At 40.6% G+C, this 18,600-nt stretch overlaps 1 protein-coding gene across 4 annotated transcripts in view; it reads right to left on the bottom strand.

Annotated features, from left to right (window-relative positions):
* ube2r2 (ubiquitin-conjugating enzyme E2R 2) overlaps window positions 1-18,600 on the bottom strand; it is a 73,537-nt gene that overhangs the window by 22,801 nt on the left and 32,136 nt on the right. Inside the window, exon 1 of one of the 4 annotated variants that reach the window (XM_055632541.1) lies at window positions 3,482-4,587. The exons of 2 other annotated variants lie outside the window; for them this stretch is intronic. Coding sequence is in view for 1 of the 2 variants with exons in the window: in XM_055632559.1 (XP_055488534.1) it covers window positions 3,482-3,553 (72 nt within the window). In the remaining variant the exon portion in view is untranslated. Of the gene's footprint in view, window positions 1-3,481; window positions 4,588-18,600 lie in introns of those variants that run through there. One more of the 4 variants, XM_055632559.1, reaches the window with a different exon arrangement.

The following is an 18,600-nucleotide window of genomic DNA, read 5'->3' as shown; positions in this document are numbered from 1 at the left end:
ATTTTCTTTTGCTCTAAGCAGTAACAGCACTGGTTCTGGCGTAACAACAATCTGTCGGATAAGGCATGTGTCCTCTGGCAGATGCCAGGGTCAGTTAAGCTAGATTAATTTCTCTAACTTTCATATATTCAACTACAACAGTGTAGCCCGGAGAGACAAACAAAATGCATGGTATGTTGAAATCAAAATTGTGGCATTTTGATAGTAATGAACTCAAACCTTCAATTTCAAAGCTACCTTGGAAATTGTTTTGCTTGTTTTTATTTTTATCTTTTGAGGCCAAGCTTTAAAGTTCGATTCAATGAACGTATTTGGAAAAGCAAACAAATGCAATGAGTCTGGTGATCAGTTATATTTAATCGAGCCAAAATATTTAAAGCATAATATTTACAGTTTTTCTGCCCTACCCTTGTCCTCTTTCTGCTCATTTCAGGCCTCTAATGTCACAATCATGCCTGGGCCTCAAACCTATCGTGCGTGTGCACACATACTCCCATATGAATTAGATTTGTGGGCCAGATCATACATGACCGAGTCTTCAGAGATGCTGCCTGACCCGCTGAGTTATTCCAGCATTTTGTGTCTATTTTGGGATATAAACTAGCATCTGCAGTTCCTTCCTACTCATACATGACCCAGCCTGCTCTTCACATTGGCCGCTCGCTACAAAATCAACTGGCAGCACTAACCTATCATGGACCCAAGAGATCCATTATAGTGGAGGACTCCACTCCAAGGCTCTTTCTTGAGTTGGAATGAATTATGCAAGGTAGAACAAGGTGGAGACTACACCTTTTTTGAAGGGCAAGGTGGAGAACTTCCTGAAGTATGAACTGGTCTGGTTTCACAACTTCTCCTCATAGGATAGATGAACATTTCATGCTGCTCTGGCTCATAGCACGGTAGAACAAATACACCAATGCTCATACGACTCAAACTCAAAAACTACCAATGAGGGAAACGGCAAGTATTATGGTGTCCTTGAGAAAACTAAATCGCAGGAAAGATGTCTCCTGGGTGACTTCAATGCCAATTTAGGGAAGGGCCCAAACCTTTGGAAAGGTGCGATACGCAAGCAAGGAGGAGGAAAGATAACTCCAAAGAAGACCTCTTAATGAAATTGTTGGAATCACCACACTGCCTCTGCAAAGTCCTCCAAATTCATTGCTTTAAAGAGTGAACCAACCTCATTGTCTTCTGCCTTATGGTCAAAATGCCCAGGCTCAAGGCTGGCTCCTGTGGATGGGTCACATTATTTGCATGTCTGACACCTGACCCACCCCCAAAAAGTCTACTTCAATCTTCATCTTGAGACTCCAAGAGAGAGGAAACCTATCAAGGGTGATTCAAAGCTTCCTTGGAGAAGTATAACATTTTCACCAGCTTGTGGGAATCCCTGGCCCTGACCGCTAGTGTGTGGGATGGTATTAGGATTCTGGAATCTCTTCATCTGAAGACACTGAAGGCTGCTGAAAACATTGGAAGGAGTGTACCACATTCTATTTGGTGTGCCCATCGGCTCCAACTGTCCCCTCCCAAAGTTGTCCTCAGATTCCACATTGGTCCCACTAGCCACTTCACAACCCATTGAACTGGCTATTCTTGACCCCTAGAGCAGTGCTTCTTAAACTGGTGAATGGTTCACCCACAGGCAAATGGAATTATTTAGGGGTGAATGAAGGGTGAATGACTTAATTTATTCAGTTATTTATATATTTTTTCTATACTTAAAATAGGCATTGCCATTGAGGTGGTTAGTAAACTCCTATTGGTTTTAATGGCAGTGGAGCTGGAAATTTGATATGTTTTCTCTCTACCTGTGGTTTTCTAATTTCAAAGTAGCAGAATATTTCCCAAATTTACTGTAATATAACCTTTTAGAGAAGACCGGACGAGCTAGTGGGATCATAGATTTATAAATGGCAACCCTGGAGGATCGCCGCAGGCAACTGTTGAACTGTAACTTTACTTTGTGTAGCAATTTAGCTACCAAAGTTAATATTTGGTGGTATTGTGAGCTTTCATCAGGGATTTTTATAGGAAGTTATATTTGTTGGATACTAATATATTAAATCACATACTCCATGGTTTTTTGAGCTAGTTTTCCAAGAAATAAAACTGCAGTAATCAAAGCCAGAAAGGGTAGGATGGGGCTGAAGCCCGGTGTTTAGACGTTGGAATGGTTTTGTATCATTCTTATAGAATGATTTTCCAACTCCAGAGGTGATTATACTTTTTATTAATTTACATTTTTTTTTACATCCGTTTTCTTTACATATTTTTAGGATGTTCAAAAAGTTGAATAAAATAAACACTCAAGAAATGAGTTAATTTATGTTTTTTGCTCATGTGACAAAATAAATTATATATAAAATTATACGCAAGGGAGAATTGGACGAAAATTACCAAAAAACATAAGAAATTGTAGTCTGGGGTGAATTAAATTTTGTGATAGACTCAAGGATGAATGACACTGAAATAGTTTAAGAAGCACTGCCCTAGGAACTCCCTAAGGACCAACAGTAAAGAAAATCTCTTTAAAATGCATTATATGTAAATTCCTATATTGTCCAAAATCCTTGTATTAACTGGAAAATAAGAAAGTATAAAGCAAAAAATGAATTAGAAACATTAAAAGCTATGAAATAATTCAATGGTTGATCCTATTATGAGATATTTTTATAAATTATTCAGTTTATTAATAAGAGTTTTGAGAAGCATCTAACATTAATCCCTTTTACACTCCCAGTACTGACCTGACATCAGTGCTTCAGCCAATCTAAAATATCTCTGCCTATATTACCTACTTGGGAAACTGATTTATTTAAAGTGATTGCCACAAGGTTTCAAATGGATATGAAATAATACTACTAGCAATTTAACGATAACAAAAGCCAATTCAATAGGTTTGTAGTTTTTTGAGACTGAACTATTGAGCTACTTAAATATTGGTAATCAGTATTGGTAACCCACATTGATTAGAGGGAGGTCCAATCATAGACCCTATTGAGATATTAAATATGTTTAAATAAACAATAAGAAACGTTGAATACACTCAGTGGCTCAAATAGGATCTACAGAGAAAACCAAACTTTCAGGCCAATAACAGTTTGACTAAAGATTATAATCAAATTATTAATTGTCTCTCTCTCTTCCTCTGATGTGGCCTGACCTGAGAATTTCCAGTACGTTTTACTTTATTTCATATTTCTGTCTTTCTAGGTATTTTGCAAATTCTTGTGAATATTGTCAATATTTGCAGTATGTTTGAACTCCAAGCAAGATCTACATCCACTTTGAAATGAATTATAGCATAAAGTCTTTTTTTTTAATATAAAGAGCCCAGCTTCAACTTTGTTGAAAAAGGGAGCAATGAAAAGTAGCCATTTAAAACCCCTGTGGCAACCTGTAAATTCAGCTTAATCACTTCTCCAGTTTTCTTCAATTGTGATATACATTCCATTATTGTCCTATCTACTACCTTAACTGAAAAAGACCTATCCACTATCCTCTTCTCCTCTTTTGGGTGTGCTGATAGCAGTTTTTGTTGCATTTAGCTGAGTTCGATATCTATCCCTGTTCTCCTGAGTTATTTTCCTTAAACCTGTAAAAAGAAAATTTTATTTTAGACTATTTGACCAGATCTTTATCTTGATTTGTTCTACCATACGCTTTTAATTGAAACATAGGAACATACAAGCCCCTGGTTTATATAAATGTGGCTTCAGTTTGTATAACAATGGCTTTGAAGCCATTTCAATAACTGTCTCATCTGGTTTACGTATATCTATCTTTATCAATATGCCTAAAACAAACTATAAAAATTATCCAACCACTATATGTGGGATACTGTTGCATAGAAATTTGTTGCTGAATTCATTTACAATGATGCGTTGGGATGATCTGACATTGTGAAAGACACCAGAGTAAAACCTTGGTTGGGATTAGAAACTGTTTCTGAACAAAAATAGTAGGATAAAATAGAAGAATCTTAAAATTATTTTAATTGGCTTTGTGAGAGATATCACTATTCCACCTGCATGTGTTAATGTTAACACTCTGACAAAAAACATAATATGAAAAACATGATGCAATATTCATGAACAGAATTGAATGCCATTTACAGTAGTTCCATTCTATGCATCTTTGAAAAGTACTTGCAGGATCAAATGCAACAATTCAAGTGCCTCCACAACCGTGAATCAAGAGGCATGAGAGGAGATGAGAGCAGCAGGGTGTGGAGGTGGTGTTGGAAGGAGGGCATAACAATTAGTGCTGCTGCCTCAGTTCTGGGGATCCACATTTGACCCTCACCTCAGATGTTGTAATGCAAGGGTTCCCAACCTGGGGAAAATTTGTTGATTCTGGATTTGTACATATTTTTTCTAATTGACTGACTGTATTTGGTTGTGGTATACAGGTGCACAACCTTTTATCCGGTGTTCCGGAAACCGAAAAACTCCGAAAACCGGCCATTTTTTCCAGGATGTCGTCTGCACACCAAAGCTCGCGTTTGGCGCCAAACTTGACCCGAAACGACCCACGGTCAACCCAGGTCTGTACTACTGTAGCGGCTGCCTCCTCCCCGGAGACCGGAAACATCTGTAAATCATTGCTTAAATGTTAGTCAGTTCGTTTGGAGGGCTTTTATGTGAAGGGGGGGTTGAAGGGGTAAACTTTAATTCTTAGTCCCCTACCTGGTCGGAGAGGCGGGGAGCGGTCAATGCGTTACCGGGTCGCCATGCAGTAAGCTCCGCAGCGCTATGGCCGCCAATTCCCAGCTGGGGCTGCGGGCGGCGCCGGTTGTAGCTCCGACCCCGGCAACTCTACCCCTGGCTGCGAGGCGCTCCAAATCCAGCGCCGCCTGCAGCCCCAGCTCCACAAATGTTGGGAGTCGGTGGCGTCGCAGCGCTGGGATACCAGCGGGGAGCGGGCAATGCCTTACCGGGTCGCTGTGCGGTAAGCTCCAGGGCGCTGAGGCCGCCTTCTCCCAACATTCGCGGAGCTGGGGCTGCAGGCGTCCGACCGCGGGCGGTGCTGGATTTGGAGCCCGCAGCCCCAGCGGCCGGACGGAGCCCCCAGCTGTTGGGAGTTGCCGACCAGGTAGGGGACTAAGAATTAAAGTTTCCCCCTTCACCCACCCACCCCACCACATAAAATCCCTCCAAACTAACTGACTAACATTTATGCAATGATTTACAATGATTCCCCGGTCTCCGGGGAGGAGGCAGTCGCTCCAGACTTTTCAAGCCGCCCGCGCTACCTACCTAATCTACGCTAAAAATCTTCCATTCGGAAATCCGAAAATGTCCGAAATCCGACAAGTGTCTGGTCCCAAGGCTTTCGGATAAAAGGTTGTGCACCTGTACTAGTATCTGTTCATTAGTTGTTCATAAATAAGTGAAATAACATTGTTATGTGCTATTAAGGTTGCCAGGGGTAAACGGGATGAAAAAGGTTGGGAACCCCTGTTGTAATACAAAAGATACCAGTCTTTCTGTAACTGCATGGGTATCACCGTCTGTGCTCTGGTTTCCTCCCACATCTCAAAGACATGGTTATGATGTATTTTATCTGCTCCTGATTGAACTGTGTCTTGGCTACTGGTGCATATTTGATTAGAGAAATGTGTTGTGTTGGTGAAAAATTAGTTCTAAGAAATACTGGTTTCAATGGAACTTTTGAAACTGACGATGTTAAAAATACTGCACTACCATGCAACGTATTTCCATTTTTTTTGTAAAGTTAATTGCACCTGCAAATTGAGCATCATATAATTTATATTGTGCATCACATCTTTTTAATGTATCCAATTCATTCCCATAGAAAGAGACTCTATTCTTTTAATAACTAACTTTTAGTTGTAGACAAATTCATTGGTGGCAAGTTGGGCCGAAGGGCCTGTTTCCACACTATGTATCACTATGACTATGTAATTAACTATTAACATAGTGTTAAAATGGTACAAATGTTTGAAATTTAATTTAGTTCATATATCCCCTTACAAATACTGTATCTAAAAACAATTCAATACATTTTAATGTTGAGGCAGCCAGCAAAATTCTATTTTCACAAACCAATGACAGAGAAGTACAACTCAAACAGCAAATTTTGGAACATTATCACTTAACAACACTCAACAATAAGGGCGGCACGGTGGTGCAGAGACCCGGGTTCAATCCTGTCTACGGGTGCTGTCTGTACGTTCTCCCCATGACTGCCTTGGTTTTCTCCGAGATCTTCAGTTTCCTCCCACACTCCAAAGACGTTCAGGTATGTAAATTAATTGGCTTGGTGGATGGGTAAATTGTCCCCAGTGGGTGTAGGATAGTGTTAATACGCGGGGATCGCTGGTCAGTGTGAACTCGGTGGGCCAAAGGGCCTGTTTCCGCGCTGTAAACTAAACTAAATACATCTCTCAGTTCTCCTAACGTTGCTTTATCTCCTGTTGTTGCTCCAGCGACATTAGTTCAAATCGCAGCACCATGAAAAGAACATTTCAGAACAGACAGGATACAGGAGGAAGGAGATGGTTTAACCCATTAGTCACTCGCCATTTCATAGCAAAAGTAAACTGGCTGGTCCCATTCCCGTGGCTTCTCCCCCAGAGCCATGCAAAAAGTTTCTCTAGAACCATGCAAAAAGCTTTTTTCTCCAGCGCCCTTCAAAACATCACAAATAAATCAATTTCTTAACCATTCTGTGTCATTCCAAGCACATAATTGACCACTAAAATGGCCAGAGAGCTAACCTAATGGTACAAACATATAAAAGCAAAAATAAAAAAAGCTGCAAATATCGGAAATGGCAAATTAAGCTGAGCATGCCGGAAAGTCTCAGGTCAGGCAACACCTGCAGAGAGAAACTGAGTTAACATTGGAAATGTTCCAACTGATGACCTTTCATCAGGACAGTGCATTTCAGAACAAGTCTAGAGCAGATGGTGGTTGAACCAGCACCAGAGGGAAATCTCTCTGTTTCATCGGTGCATGATAACACTAACAGCAGTAAATACTGCATGGAACTTGCAGAAACAAAGCTCTGTATTTACAATGAGTACACTCTCCACCTTGTTTTGTGGCAGCAGAACATTGTTGGATGACATAGCGAGTCTACTTCTTACTTAAATTGATTGCAAAACCATCAGCCTTGACTTTTATGCTCAGTACATCAGCTCCAGATGCTCAAAACTCTGCATGTGGCTGCCTACCATTACCTTAATGGAAATTAAGGATGGACCGTGCCAATGATGCCCACTTTCTTTAAATTTATAATTAAATATCACCTAGATGCAGGATCTCTCTCTCCAGGTTCCTAGGTCAATCATATTCAACTGCTTTATCAATAACCTCTTTCATCATAAGGTTAAGGGAATACTATCGACAATAATTAACTTTCAGCTATACTAAAATTCTCCAGATCATGAAACCTTCATGTCTGCTTGGACTTTGATCTGAACAGTATTCAGGTTGTGGATGATAAATTGTCGTTATAATGCCATCACCCAACTGCCGGGTGATGGCAATCTTCAATCTCTGGACAGGATGCAAAGAGATTTACCAGGACACTGCCTAGGGTAGCACATTACATATATGAAGAAAGTCTGAGCAGGCTGAGTTTATTTTCATCAAAGCACAGGAGGCTGAGGCTGCGGATCAAGAATCACAAAATTGAGGAGCATAGGATGTAGAAGGTGAGAAACCTTTCCCGTTAGCAGAGTTGTCTAAAGCCAGAGGGTATAAGATGAAGGTAATGTGCTTCAAGGCGATCATGAGGAAGAAACTTTGCATCCAGAGTTGTTGCAAACTAAAATGCACTTCCCTAAAGAGGTATTTTTACCACATCTAAGCAGTGTTTGGAGGAGTATTTGATAGCAAAGCATAAATGGTTGCCGATCAAGTATTAGTAAATTAGATTAACAGAGACAGGTACCCAATGATGACATGGATATGGTGGGTTGAAGGCCTGCAGCTGTGCTACATTATTCTGATCTTTAAAAGTCTAACCAGCTCATCTTGACATTCAAAAAGGTATTTCCATAACTAAATCTCACCATCATTAACTTCTTGCAAGTCTCCTTCACTCTTGACTTGACCATAAACTTAATCGCAACAACCGTATACATGCTTCAGTTTATTCAAAACCTGGAGATGTTCCAATACATGGTGTTCACAATTTAATCATGGAAACAGGAACATTGCAAGATGCACGACTTCGTGCCAAGGGACGCACTGAAGCTTGGTGAGGTAGCCACCAGGTCTTTCGGGGAAAAGACCAGATAAGGGTTCTCCTGCTATTGAACAATAGGGCTGGGGCTTGTGTAACCTTACACCTCTTGTGCTAAGTAAATGTTTGTGAGGAAAATCAATGTTATAATGAAACTATTGCAAACAACTGTAATGAAACATGAATAATAACGGATGAATGTCCCGTACAGCATAAATGTACATTTTGTATCTAAAGCATGTTTTTGGAAAACACAAATACTGTGGGTACATCTGCAAGTCAAAGGCTGGGTTCTCTGCAGCAAGTCTGTTATTTCCTGGCGTGTCAACTAAAATTTATTGTATGAAGTACTCCCTGGGTACTTGCATGAGTACAGATCTAACACCAATCAAGAACTGGACATCTTGTAACACAAAACGGTTCATTTAATTGATACTGAGCTTTCCATTTTAAACAGTCATTCCTCCACTTTTGCACATAATAAAAAAGCACTGCTGAAAAGTTGAGGTATCTTTGAAATTATCTCTCAAATCACAATCACCACTACCTTGGGCAACGTCATATGGAAATAGTATTAATATTAATAGTGATACTGATTAAAGCAAAAGAGAGATCTGTTAAAATATTGTGCCTCTTTTTCGTGGAATCCCCATTTCTAATTGCAATACATTCTTGCTGAAGGTTATGGACTGTCTGTTTTAATATTCACCACTGTACATCTATTGATCTGTCTCTTAGCTTATTTGCATGGTCCAACCTGGACAACTCCACTTTCATAACATTGTAATCATTGCCCTTATTTAAGAGAAAGACTATTTAGTTTAGTTCATTGTCACTTGTCCCGAGGTACAGTGAAAAGCTTTTGTTGCTTTTTGTCGCTAACCAGTCAGCAGAAAGACTGAGGTAGACACAAAATGCTGGAGTTGGAGAGAAGGAAGGGGTGATGTTTCGGGTCGAGACCCTTCTTCAGCAGAAAGACTATACCCGATTACAATTTAGCCATCCAGTCTACATATACATGACAAAGGAAATAACGTGAAAACCATTTAGTGCAAGATAGAAGTCCAGTAAAGTCCGATTAAAGATAGTTTGAGGGTCTCCAATGAGGTAGATAGTAGCTCAGGACGGATAAAAAGAGAAAATACTGGAAATGCTAAACAGGTCAGTCATGTGTGAGGAGGGAAACTGAATGGGGAGAAGCAATGCAAATCTTTCACAATTTAGAAGCCAAACTGAAGGTTTGGAGATTTGATTATCAAAAGTGTAGCATCGCTCTTTCTGAGTAAATACCTGTGCCACGGGATCAGTTGCACAGGTCGGCAGCATTTTTATTTCAGAATGCAATTCAAAAACATATCACCAGCACAACAGGAAATAGCTTAGCTGCTAAATCAAATGCATATTTCCTGAAACAAAATCTATACGGTAGCATTTCACACGTGATTTTCAGATTTTTCTATTAACATTTAAAATAAGGAAGAAAATAGGTCAAAATAACAGAATGAAGGCAAAAGTGAATGCAAAATTCTCTATAGAGTAGCATTTACTGTCTCAGCTGTGAATGCAAAACATTGGGAAGTACAAGGTTATGATGTTGAGTATAAAACTAAAAAGTTTACAGAATACAGACCTTGCTTGCACTGGTCCATCTCTCATAACTGCAGACTTTTGAAAATATTTAAGAATTAAGTAAATAATGTAATTTAAAGATATATTTTAAACAAGTTATCTTCTAAACTCTTAAGTAAATAAAAACAAAAAAGATCCATGACTTAAGAAGGATGACCCTTGCTATACATGAATGCCTAATAGGATCTTCACCAGACTATCAGGGATGCCATGAGAAAGTAAAGAATCCTTTATTGTCATTCAGACTTTTCAGTCTGAACAAAATTTCGTGCCTGAACAAAAGTGCCGGAAAGTACCAGAACAAGCTAGAGACTCAATTCAATCAAGCAGGTGCCAGGTAACTGTGGTAGGACTCGAATACCATCATGGGCTAAAAGCCAAAATTGGGGTGATCACAGGCAAAGATGCATCTATACTGGATAAGCTCAATGCTTTTATGTCTATTTTGAACAGTCAAACAAAGTCCAATCAAGGTGCTGGCTGCATCCCATTCATTTCAGTGACAGAAGGAGATCTGTTTCATGAGAGAAAAATTTGGAAAGTGGCCTGCCTCAATGGACACTCTGATTACTTTCTGAAATCAAATGCCAATCAACTGGCAAGTCTTCACATTTTCATCCTTATTCACAAATTCAACAATCTACTATCCAGATCTGTTTCAACGAAACCTCCATTATTCCAGTCCCGGTGAACAGTAGAGTGACCTGTCTCAATGACTGTCATCCAGTAGCTTCAACATCGACCATAATAGAGTGACTTGAAAATCTGGTAATGTCCAATATCCATGTTTGTCTCTTGGAATTTGCATACAGGAAAATACATCTAAGAGTCGAAGAGGGGGCACCCTCTCCATTCTTTTACATTCAGTTCCATGACAGTAAGGAAGCTATTCATTGACTAGATCCCAGCCTACAAGCTCATCTTAGTTTAGTTCAGAGATACAGCGCGGAAACATGGCTTTTGGCCACCGAGTCCACGCCAACCAGCGATCCCCGTACACTAACTCTATGCTACACACACAAGGGACAATTTACAATTATACCAAGCCAATTAAACTACAAACCTGTACGTCTTTGGAGTGCGGGAGGAAACCGGAGATCTCGGTGAAACCCCACACAGGTCACGGGGATAACGTACAAACTCTGTACAGACAAGCACCCGTAGTCAGGATTGTACCCAGGTCACTGGCGCAGCAAGGCAGAATCTTTACCGTCATCAAACTAAATGCCTGGACCTAGGCCTTGGGGTCTCGATCAGCAACTGGCTTCGGGACTTTGTCACTGGAAGGTTTCAGTTGATTAGAATTAATCATAACATTTCCTCCACACTGCCCCCCCTCTTCTTGCGAATGAAACATAAACCAAAGGAATAGTTAGATCTCAAGCCAGGTGATGAGCAGCCAGGTTGTTGTCTCATAGTTGGCTGTCTTGTTCTGCTCCGCATTCACAGGCTGGGCTCTGGCGGAGCCCCCATCTCCACATGCTGGCATTGAAACACCCAACTCCAGTACAAAGTCTGTTGAGCTTCACACATGCTCCTCTGGGGAGGTCAGACCCTGGACAGCTTTTATCTGTTGAAGAGATGTAGCTGTGTAATGGAGATGAGGTTGCCTTCCACTCCTGTGACCACTTGGTGGCTATCCAGTGTGCTTTTGTCTCAGTTGGCTGGATGGATGCTAGGAGTTGTTTTCCATGTGGAGCAACGGGGTGATGGGACCCTCAACACTGGTGGTCTTCAAGGTGATCGAACCCCTCTCTACTGTACATCCACGATTGTGTGGCCAAGCCAAGCAAACTCAATCGTTAAGTTTGCTGATGGTATCACTGTTGTCAGCTAGATCACCAACAACAACAACAACAAGATGGAAGTGCAGTTTTGGTCTCCTAATCTGAGGAAAGATTCTTGCCATAGAGGGAGTACAGAGAAGGTTCACCAGACTGATTCCTGGGATGGCAGGACTTTCATATGAAGAAAGACTGGATTGACTCGGCTTGTACATGCTAGAATTTAGAAGATTGAGGGGGGGGATCTTATAGAAACTTACAAAATTCTTAAGGGGTTGGACAGGCTAGATGCAGGAAGATTATTTCCGATGTTGGGGAAGTCCAGGACTAGGGGTCACAGTTTAAGGATAAGAGGGAAGTCTTTTAGGACCGAGATGAGAAAATCATTTTTTACACAGAGAGTGGTGAATCTGTGGAATTCTCTGCCACAGAAGGTAGTTGAGGCCAGCTCATTGGCTATATTTAAGAGGGATTTAGATGTGGCCCTTGTGGATAAAGAGATCGGGGGTATGGAGAAAAAGCAGGGATGGGATACTGAGTTGGATGATCAGCCATGATCATAATGAATGGCCGTGCAGGCTCGAAGGGCCGAATGGCCAACTCCTGCACCTATTTTCTATGTTTCTATGTTGCACGACATTTATACTATGCTTATTGTTCCAATAGAGTTAGTCTACAGAACAAATAAAAAACTATTCAACCTAAAATGCCTTTTTGCCAGAACCAGATCACACCAAACCTCAGTCACTGAGCTGCAGTATTTAGCCTCACCATCTACAAAGGCCAGTATTTTAAATCTTAAACTCTCTTTAATGTAGGGGCATTGTTAAAGCAGAATGACACATTAACAGTTCTTCCATCTCTGACAACATACTTGCCCCAGAGTGGATTGGGAGAAATGAGTCATGGGTTCAGCAATTTCCTCCTCTTACTTCTCTAACCAGAATAGGTGCATTATATTTAAAAATCCTACTGACTTGTTTAAATAGTAACACATTTGCTCTGAAACAACATTATCTCTTCTTTGGTAGACAAAAATGCTGGAGAAACTCAGCGGGTGTGGCAGCATCTATGGAGCAAAGGAATAGGTGACGTTTCAGTTCCAGATCCTTCTTCCTTCGCTCCATAGATGCTGCCTCACCTGCTGAGTTTCTCCAACATTTTTGTCTGCCTTCGATTTTTCCAGCATCTGCAGTTCTTTCTTAAACATTATCTCTTCTTTGAATGTTATGACAATATGTATCACTTATTTTTTGGTCTTCATATCTTTATTGTGCATTCATTTCCCCTGCCAAATACAAAATTTTATATTTTTCTAGAATCCTATTTGCTACTTTTCTAATCATCTTGAAAAAATGAACACTTGATCCGAGTTGTGTGGGAAGGAACTGCAGATGCTGGTTTAAACTGAAGATAAGACACATAATGCTGGAGTAACTCAGCAGGACAGGCAGCATCTCTAGAGGGAAGAGATGGGTGACGTTTTGGGTCGGGTCTGAAGGAGAGTCACGACCCGAAATATAACCCATCCCGTCTCTCCATAGATGCTACTTGATCTGAGTTTCTTTCACCATGAGTTTGAACTAACACAACTATAATTACCATAATTAATATTGTCACTTCATCTACTCAGCTAAATTTCCTAAAACCAAGTTGTGTAATAAAAAAAGAGTGTATATGTTGCTCTGCTGTCAAAGCAGAGGGAATTTCAACTTTCATTTATCATTACTGAATTGATTGAAGTACATAAACATTTTAGTACAAAAGCAAAATACTGCAAGTGTGTGTTCACATTTTAGTACTCCTTCATAAACGCCCTAAGTATTAATATGGTTAGAGTGCAGGAAGCAAAAGGTTATTCTGATACTAACCAAGAAATTAGTAATGGTGTTTGCAACATTACAAGATTAATTTGGACAGTACTTGGAGCTACAATACAACAATGTCAAGATAAAAGATAGAAAAGAGAATCAGCAGAACAGTTTTGATCACCAGTTCAAATCTGCAGTTACCTTCAACTGTAAACTGTGTTAATATATTTTACCCATTTCAACTATCCATGTAAGAGCATCATCCATCTACTGAGATAATCTCAGTCACTACATAAAATGCAGCTGTTGTTATATTTAGAGCAATATGGTTTATCTGAATGTTATGTAGTAAATCTAAAATATTTAAAATAACGCTCTGTTGTCATTATCAGGCTCAAGGTATTTAACCTTGAAGTGCTTTTGATATGGCAGCCAGACACAAGGTGTTTTAGGCTTTCTCTGTGTTTGATTTAAACCGAAGTAGCTGTAAATCGGATAATTTTCTTCTAATTTTCACTTTCTGCAGGATTAGATTTTCCACCTCTATGCTGTGTCACCATAATTTGCTTATTGCATAAGTAATAAAACATTGTTAGTTATTATCGTTAAAAAGCTTTTTATTCCAAAATCCTTTCTACAGGCTTTAGCAGTGAAAATGAATGCAACGTCCATCTTCAATTTCATGTCTAATTAGTGATCATTTGAAGTCATCATTAATCATAGATAAGCAAGCAGATTAACTGAACCCAAGATGGAAACAGATAACTGACCTGTCCACGTGCATCAATCTACTAGGGTGATCTTGTGATAAGAAGGCAACTGGCATTAATTATTCATTTTGATCAATCTATTGCTTTCACACTGGTTTCAAAATTGTACTGAGTCACCACTCGTTTGCATTGAATGTACACTAAAGTACTTTTAAACAAAGCATTTTTGTTTTATCTTATACATTTCTTGCATTTATAAACTGAGAATGTTGATTTCTGTATCTGTACCTACTCTAAAATTGCCAATTAAAATTAAGCTGGTGTACTGATATGATTTGTTACAACCTCCAAGTATTTTTCAACTGAACTGAGGAGTATCAATAAGGTTGACTATTAGATGCTGATATTTGTTAACCTCTGCTCTCACTTAGAAAAAAATCTATATCTGCAAATGTTCTTTTTCTTACTAATATTATTTATACTCCAGACCTGGGCTTTGTTGTGCAGGGCAGCATGCAAAAACTACTCAGTGCAAATTCTTGGAATTGGTTTATAATTGCTCAATTAGAACAGTTGGCCTTAAAACCAAATGGTCGAGTGACCAACAAATGCAAATTCATTGCTCCACAATCCCCTTTTAAAAACTACTACTTTGCCAGTCCCTTGGGATCAAGGATGATTTCTTCCCACTCCAGTTTTGGGGGTTTGGAGATGACCAATGAGGCCAATGTGGGAATTGGAGGTTTCCAAGGATTGGCCTCCATAAATTGTGTGTTAGAGAGTTAGTGTGAATGGGTGATACATGGTCAGCGTGAATTTGGTGGGCCGCAGGGCCTGTTTCCATGTGAATCTCTAAAGTCTTAATTTGACGAGATATGCCTGACACGGACAGTTTGTGAGATAGTGTGATCCTTCTGCTACTCCTAGTGTTTGTATATTCCAGCTGAATGGACTCAACATTCTTACTGTCATCCTGAATTCTCCTCCTCTGCTTTAAGTGGTCATGGCTCAGAGATTCCCAAAAGTCATTGCTGATTAGTTCACAGGAATACAAGAGAGAATTGGTCTTACAGTCAACATCCACAGGACAAAGCTCATTCACCAGCCTTCAATTGCTTCATGCTACCTTCTGATGAACATAGTTTATCGTGAGACCTTGGGAAACATGGACCACCTCATACATCTGTGCAGTGACCTCTTGGCTAAGGCAGCATCTCCAATATGCCAGCATAGCATTTGCCTGATTAAACAAGAGGGTATTCCAAGCTACAGACCTTGGATCCAGCACAAAAATGCACTCTGTGCTAGGTAGCAGTGATCCTTGCTCTCCTAATATGCTTCTGAGACCCAGACTACCAACAGCGGGCAACTTGAGGCTCTGAATAGGCACTAATCCTATCTCTGCAAAACCCTCAACATTTTTGGACTAAACAAACCAACATTGTATCATCTTCCAGATCACCAGCGTTAGTCACCATTAATACTGAGATACTGAGTTGGATGATCAGCCATGATCATATTGAATGGCGGTGCAGGCTCGAATGGCCTACTCCTGCACCTATTTTCTATGTTTCTATTGATCAATAATGCCATTGAGCAGAAGATCAGTATAACTTGGCACTGGTTACATGGGGAGAATTGAAGACATAACATGTGATAAACGGGCCAAATGGCCTCCCTCAGCACCTATTTTTCTATGTTTAAAAGCAAAACCTGATCGCCTGCTCCCCAATTGAATGGGACAATATTTTTCTGAACACCCCCCATCCACCACTTTAATCACTGAATAAAAATGTGTCTGTTTTTATAATTATAATCCCTTTCTAACTTTATGGTTTCCTTGAGGAAGTCCACCTCCAGTTTGAAAACCTAGGTCTTATCTATATGTACTTCAACAAGGCCTTTAATAAGGTTCCGCATGGTAGGTTGCTCTGTAAGGTTAGATGAATGGGATCCGTTGAGAGCTAGGTAACTGGATAGTTTTCTTAATGGGAGGAAACATGTGGTGGAAGGTTATTTTTCACACTAGATACCTGTGACTAATGGTGTGCCTTAGAGGATCGGTGCTAGGCTCATTGGCATTTGTCATACTTTTTTTCCTCCCTTTGAAAGTCTATTCAGGGAACTATACAGCAGGGTCTGTCTCCTTTTTCTCACGAGTTCATCATAGTATGCCATTACTTGACTGATGTACGATCAAAGATGTTTTTGTGGAAAAAAAATTCTGCCATTGGCAGGTTGTGTAGCACGATTCTTCCGAGTGGAATGTGCCACAGCAATGAGACCATCTTACATAATTTGAGGGTCAGGTAGAAGATCAACATGTAGTAACAAGAGGTGGCTTGCACACCCAAGTTCTAAAGAAAGCTTGATGCAGCCACACAAAAAGGAAGTTACCATCAGGGTTTGTCTTACACAGAGTAAGTTTCTGATCGCAGATACTGACGAATCTGCAGGCCGACAGCAAGTCCGAATGGAGAAAGATGTTGGCCATGACCTGCTCTGATGAGGGGTTGCAGACCTGAAGCAATGCCCATTTCTCTTTCCAAAGATGCTGCCTAACTAGTTACATTTTATCCAGCACTTTAGCCATACACCGTTTCTGTAACCTAATATCACCACACAGCACTCTTCAATATTCCCGTTTTGTCTCTTTGACAATGATTGAAAATACCTCAGGATTCTTTCTGACATTTTATCCAGCAGGGATAAAAGATTTATGAGACAGGCTTAACTCTATATGTTACCCATGCGTTTAGTAACTGTCAGGTAGCTCTTACCCTAAGCTCATATTCAGGCCCCGGTTCATGTAGATTACTTGCCTAATCGGAAAAGAAAACCTTGTGAGGAGAGCAGGAGATACTACTTGCCATCAAGTGCATTATTCAGGATATGAATTCACAAAATGAATTTAATCTTCTTTTGGGACTTCACCAATGGGGTTGTCTACACCAACATCCTTTTCTTTTTTTAGCCTGCAAGGTTCCTTTCTCACTCGTGACCCATGGACACTAGGGCAATCAATGAGGGTAGGGCATTGCCATTGTCTGCATGGATTATAGAAATTATGCTGATGCAGTTCACCATGGTAGGCTGATGCATGGGATTCTCAGTGACTTGATACAATGGATTCAGAACTGGCTTAATCATAGATGAGAGGTTTGTAGTGGAAGGGCATCATAAGTCATAAGATCATAAATAATAGGAGTAAAATTAGGCCATTCAGCCCATCAAGTCTACTCCGCCATTCAATCTTGGCTGATCTATTTCTCCCTCAAACCCCATTCTCCTGCCTTCCCACTACGATACAAAACAATACCAACTCATCCACCAGTAACAGTGCCTCTGGCAGAACAGCCAACCACGTCTTAGGCTGCCATGAGAGGAGAGAGACGGTCGTGCCCACTACTCCAGCTCCAACACCCAACAGCCAGACACTCATCATACACACTGCTGATGTCACACACACACACACATTACGGAAGCCGGTCCGGGCAGGATCCCAGGACAGGTTCTCGGAGACTGTGCTGTTGAGTTAACTGATGTAGTTACAAAAAAATTCCAATCAATCCCTGGCACAATGCATGGTCCCCACACGCTTAAAAACATCATAAATAGTGCCAGTTCCGAAGCAGACAGCCATAACCTCCCTCAACGACTATAGGCACTAACACCAATAATCATGAAGTGCATGGAGAGATTGGTCCTTAAGCGCATCAAGGCCTCTCTCCCATCAACCCTGGATCCACACCAATATGTGTACAGAGCAAACAGATCAACAGATGACACCATTGCCACTGCCCTCCATACTGTACTGCTCTACCTAGAACAGGGAGCATACGCACAACTGCTATTTGTGGATTACAGCTCTGCATTCAACACAATCATACCAAGTAGACTGGTCTCCAAGCTGTCCGATCTACACAACATCCGCCTTTGGATTAAGGACTTGCTAACGAACCCGCCAGTCAGTCAGGATGGGAGTCACTACTCCCTCTATACCTATGACTGCATACCGACCCACAACACCAACACCATCATTAGATTTTCAGACAATCGACTGATTGACCAAATGGTGCCAGCACAATAACCTGGCTCTCAACACCAGCAAAACCAAGGAACTGATTGTGGACTTTGGAAGGGGTAGGATAGGGACCCACAATCCTGTTTATATCAAGGTGGAAAGGGTCAAGAACTTCAAAGTCCTGGGCGTGCATATTTCCGAAGATATTTCCTGATCCCAGAACACTGATGCAATTATAAAGAAAGCACATCAGCGCCTCTACTTACTGAGAAGATTACGGAGTCGTTTTGTCAAAGAGGACTCTTTCGAACTTCTACAGGTGCACAGTAGAGAGCATACTGACTGGTTGCATCGTGTCTTGGTTCGGCAACTTGAGCGTCCAGGAGCAGAAAAGAATGTAGAAAGTTGTGACCACT

This window comes from Leucoraja erinacea, chromosome 1, assembly GCF_028641065.1.
Source record: "Leucoraja erinacea ecotype New England chromosome 1, Leri_hhj_1, whole genome shotgun sequence".
Taxonomy (NCBI): domain Eukaryota; kingdom Metazoa; phylum Chordata; class Chondrichthyes; order Rajiformes; family Rajidae; genus Leucoraja; species Leucoraja erinaceus.
This window is presented reverse-complemented; position numbering and strand designations above follow the sequence as displayed.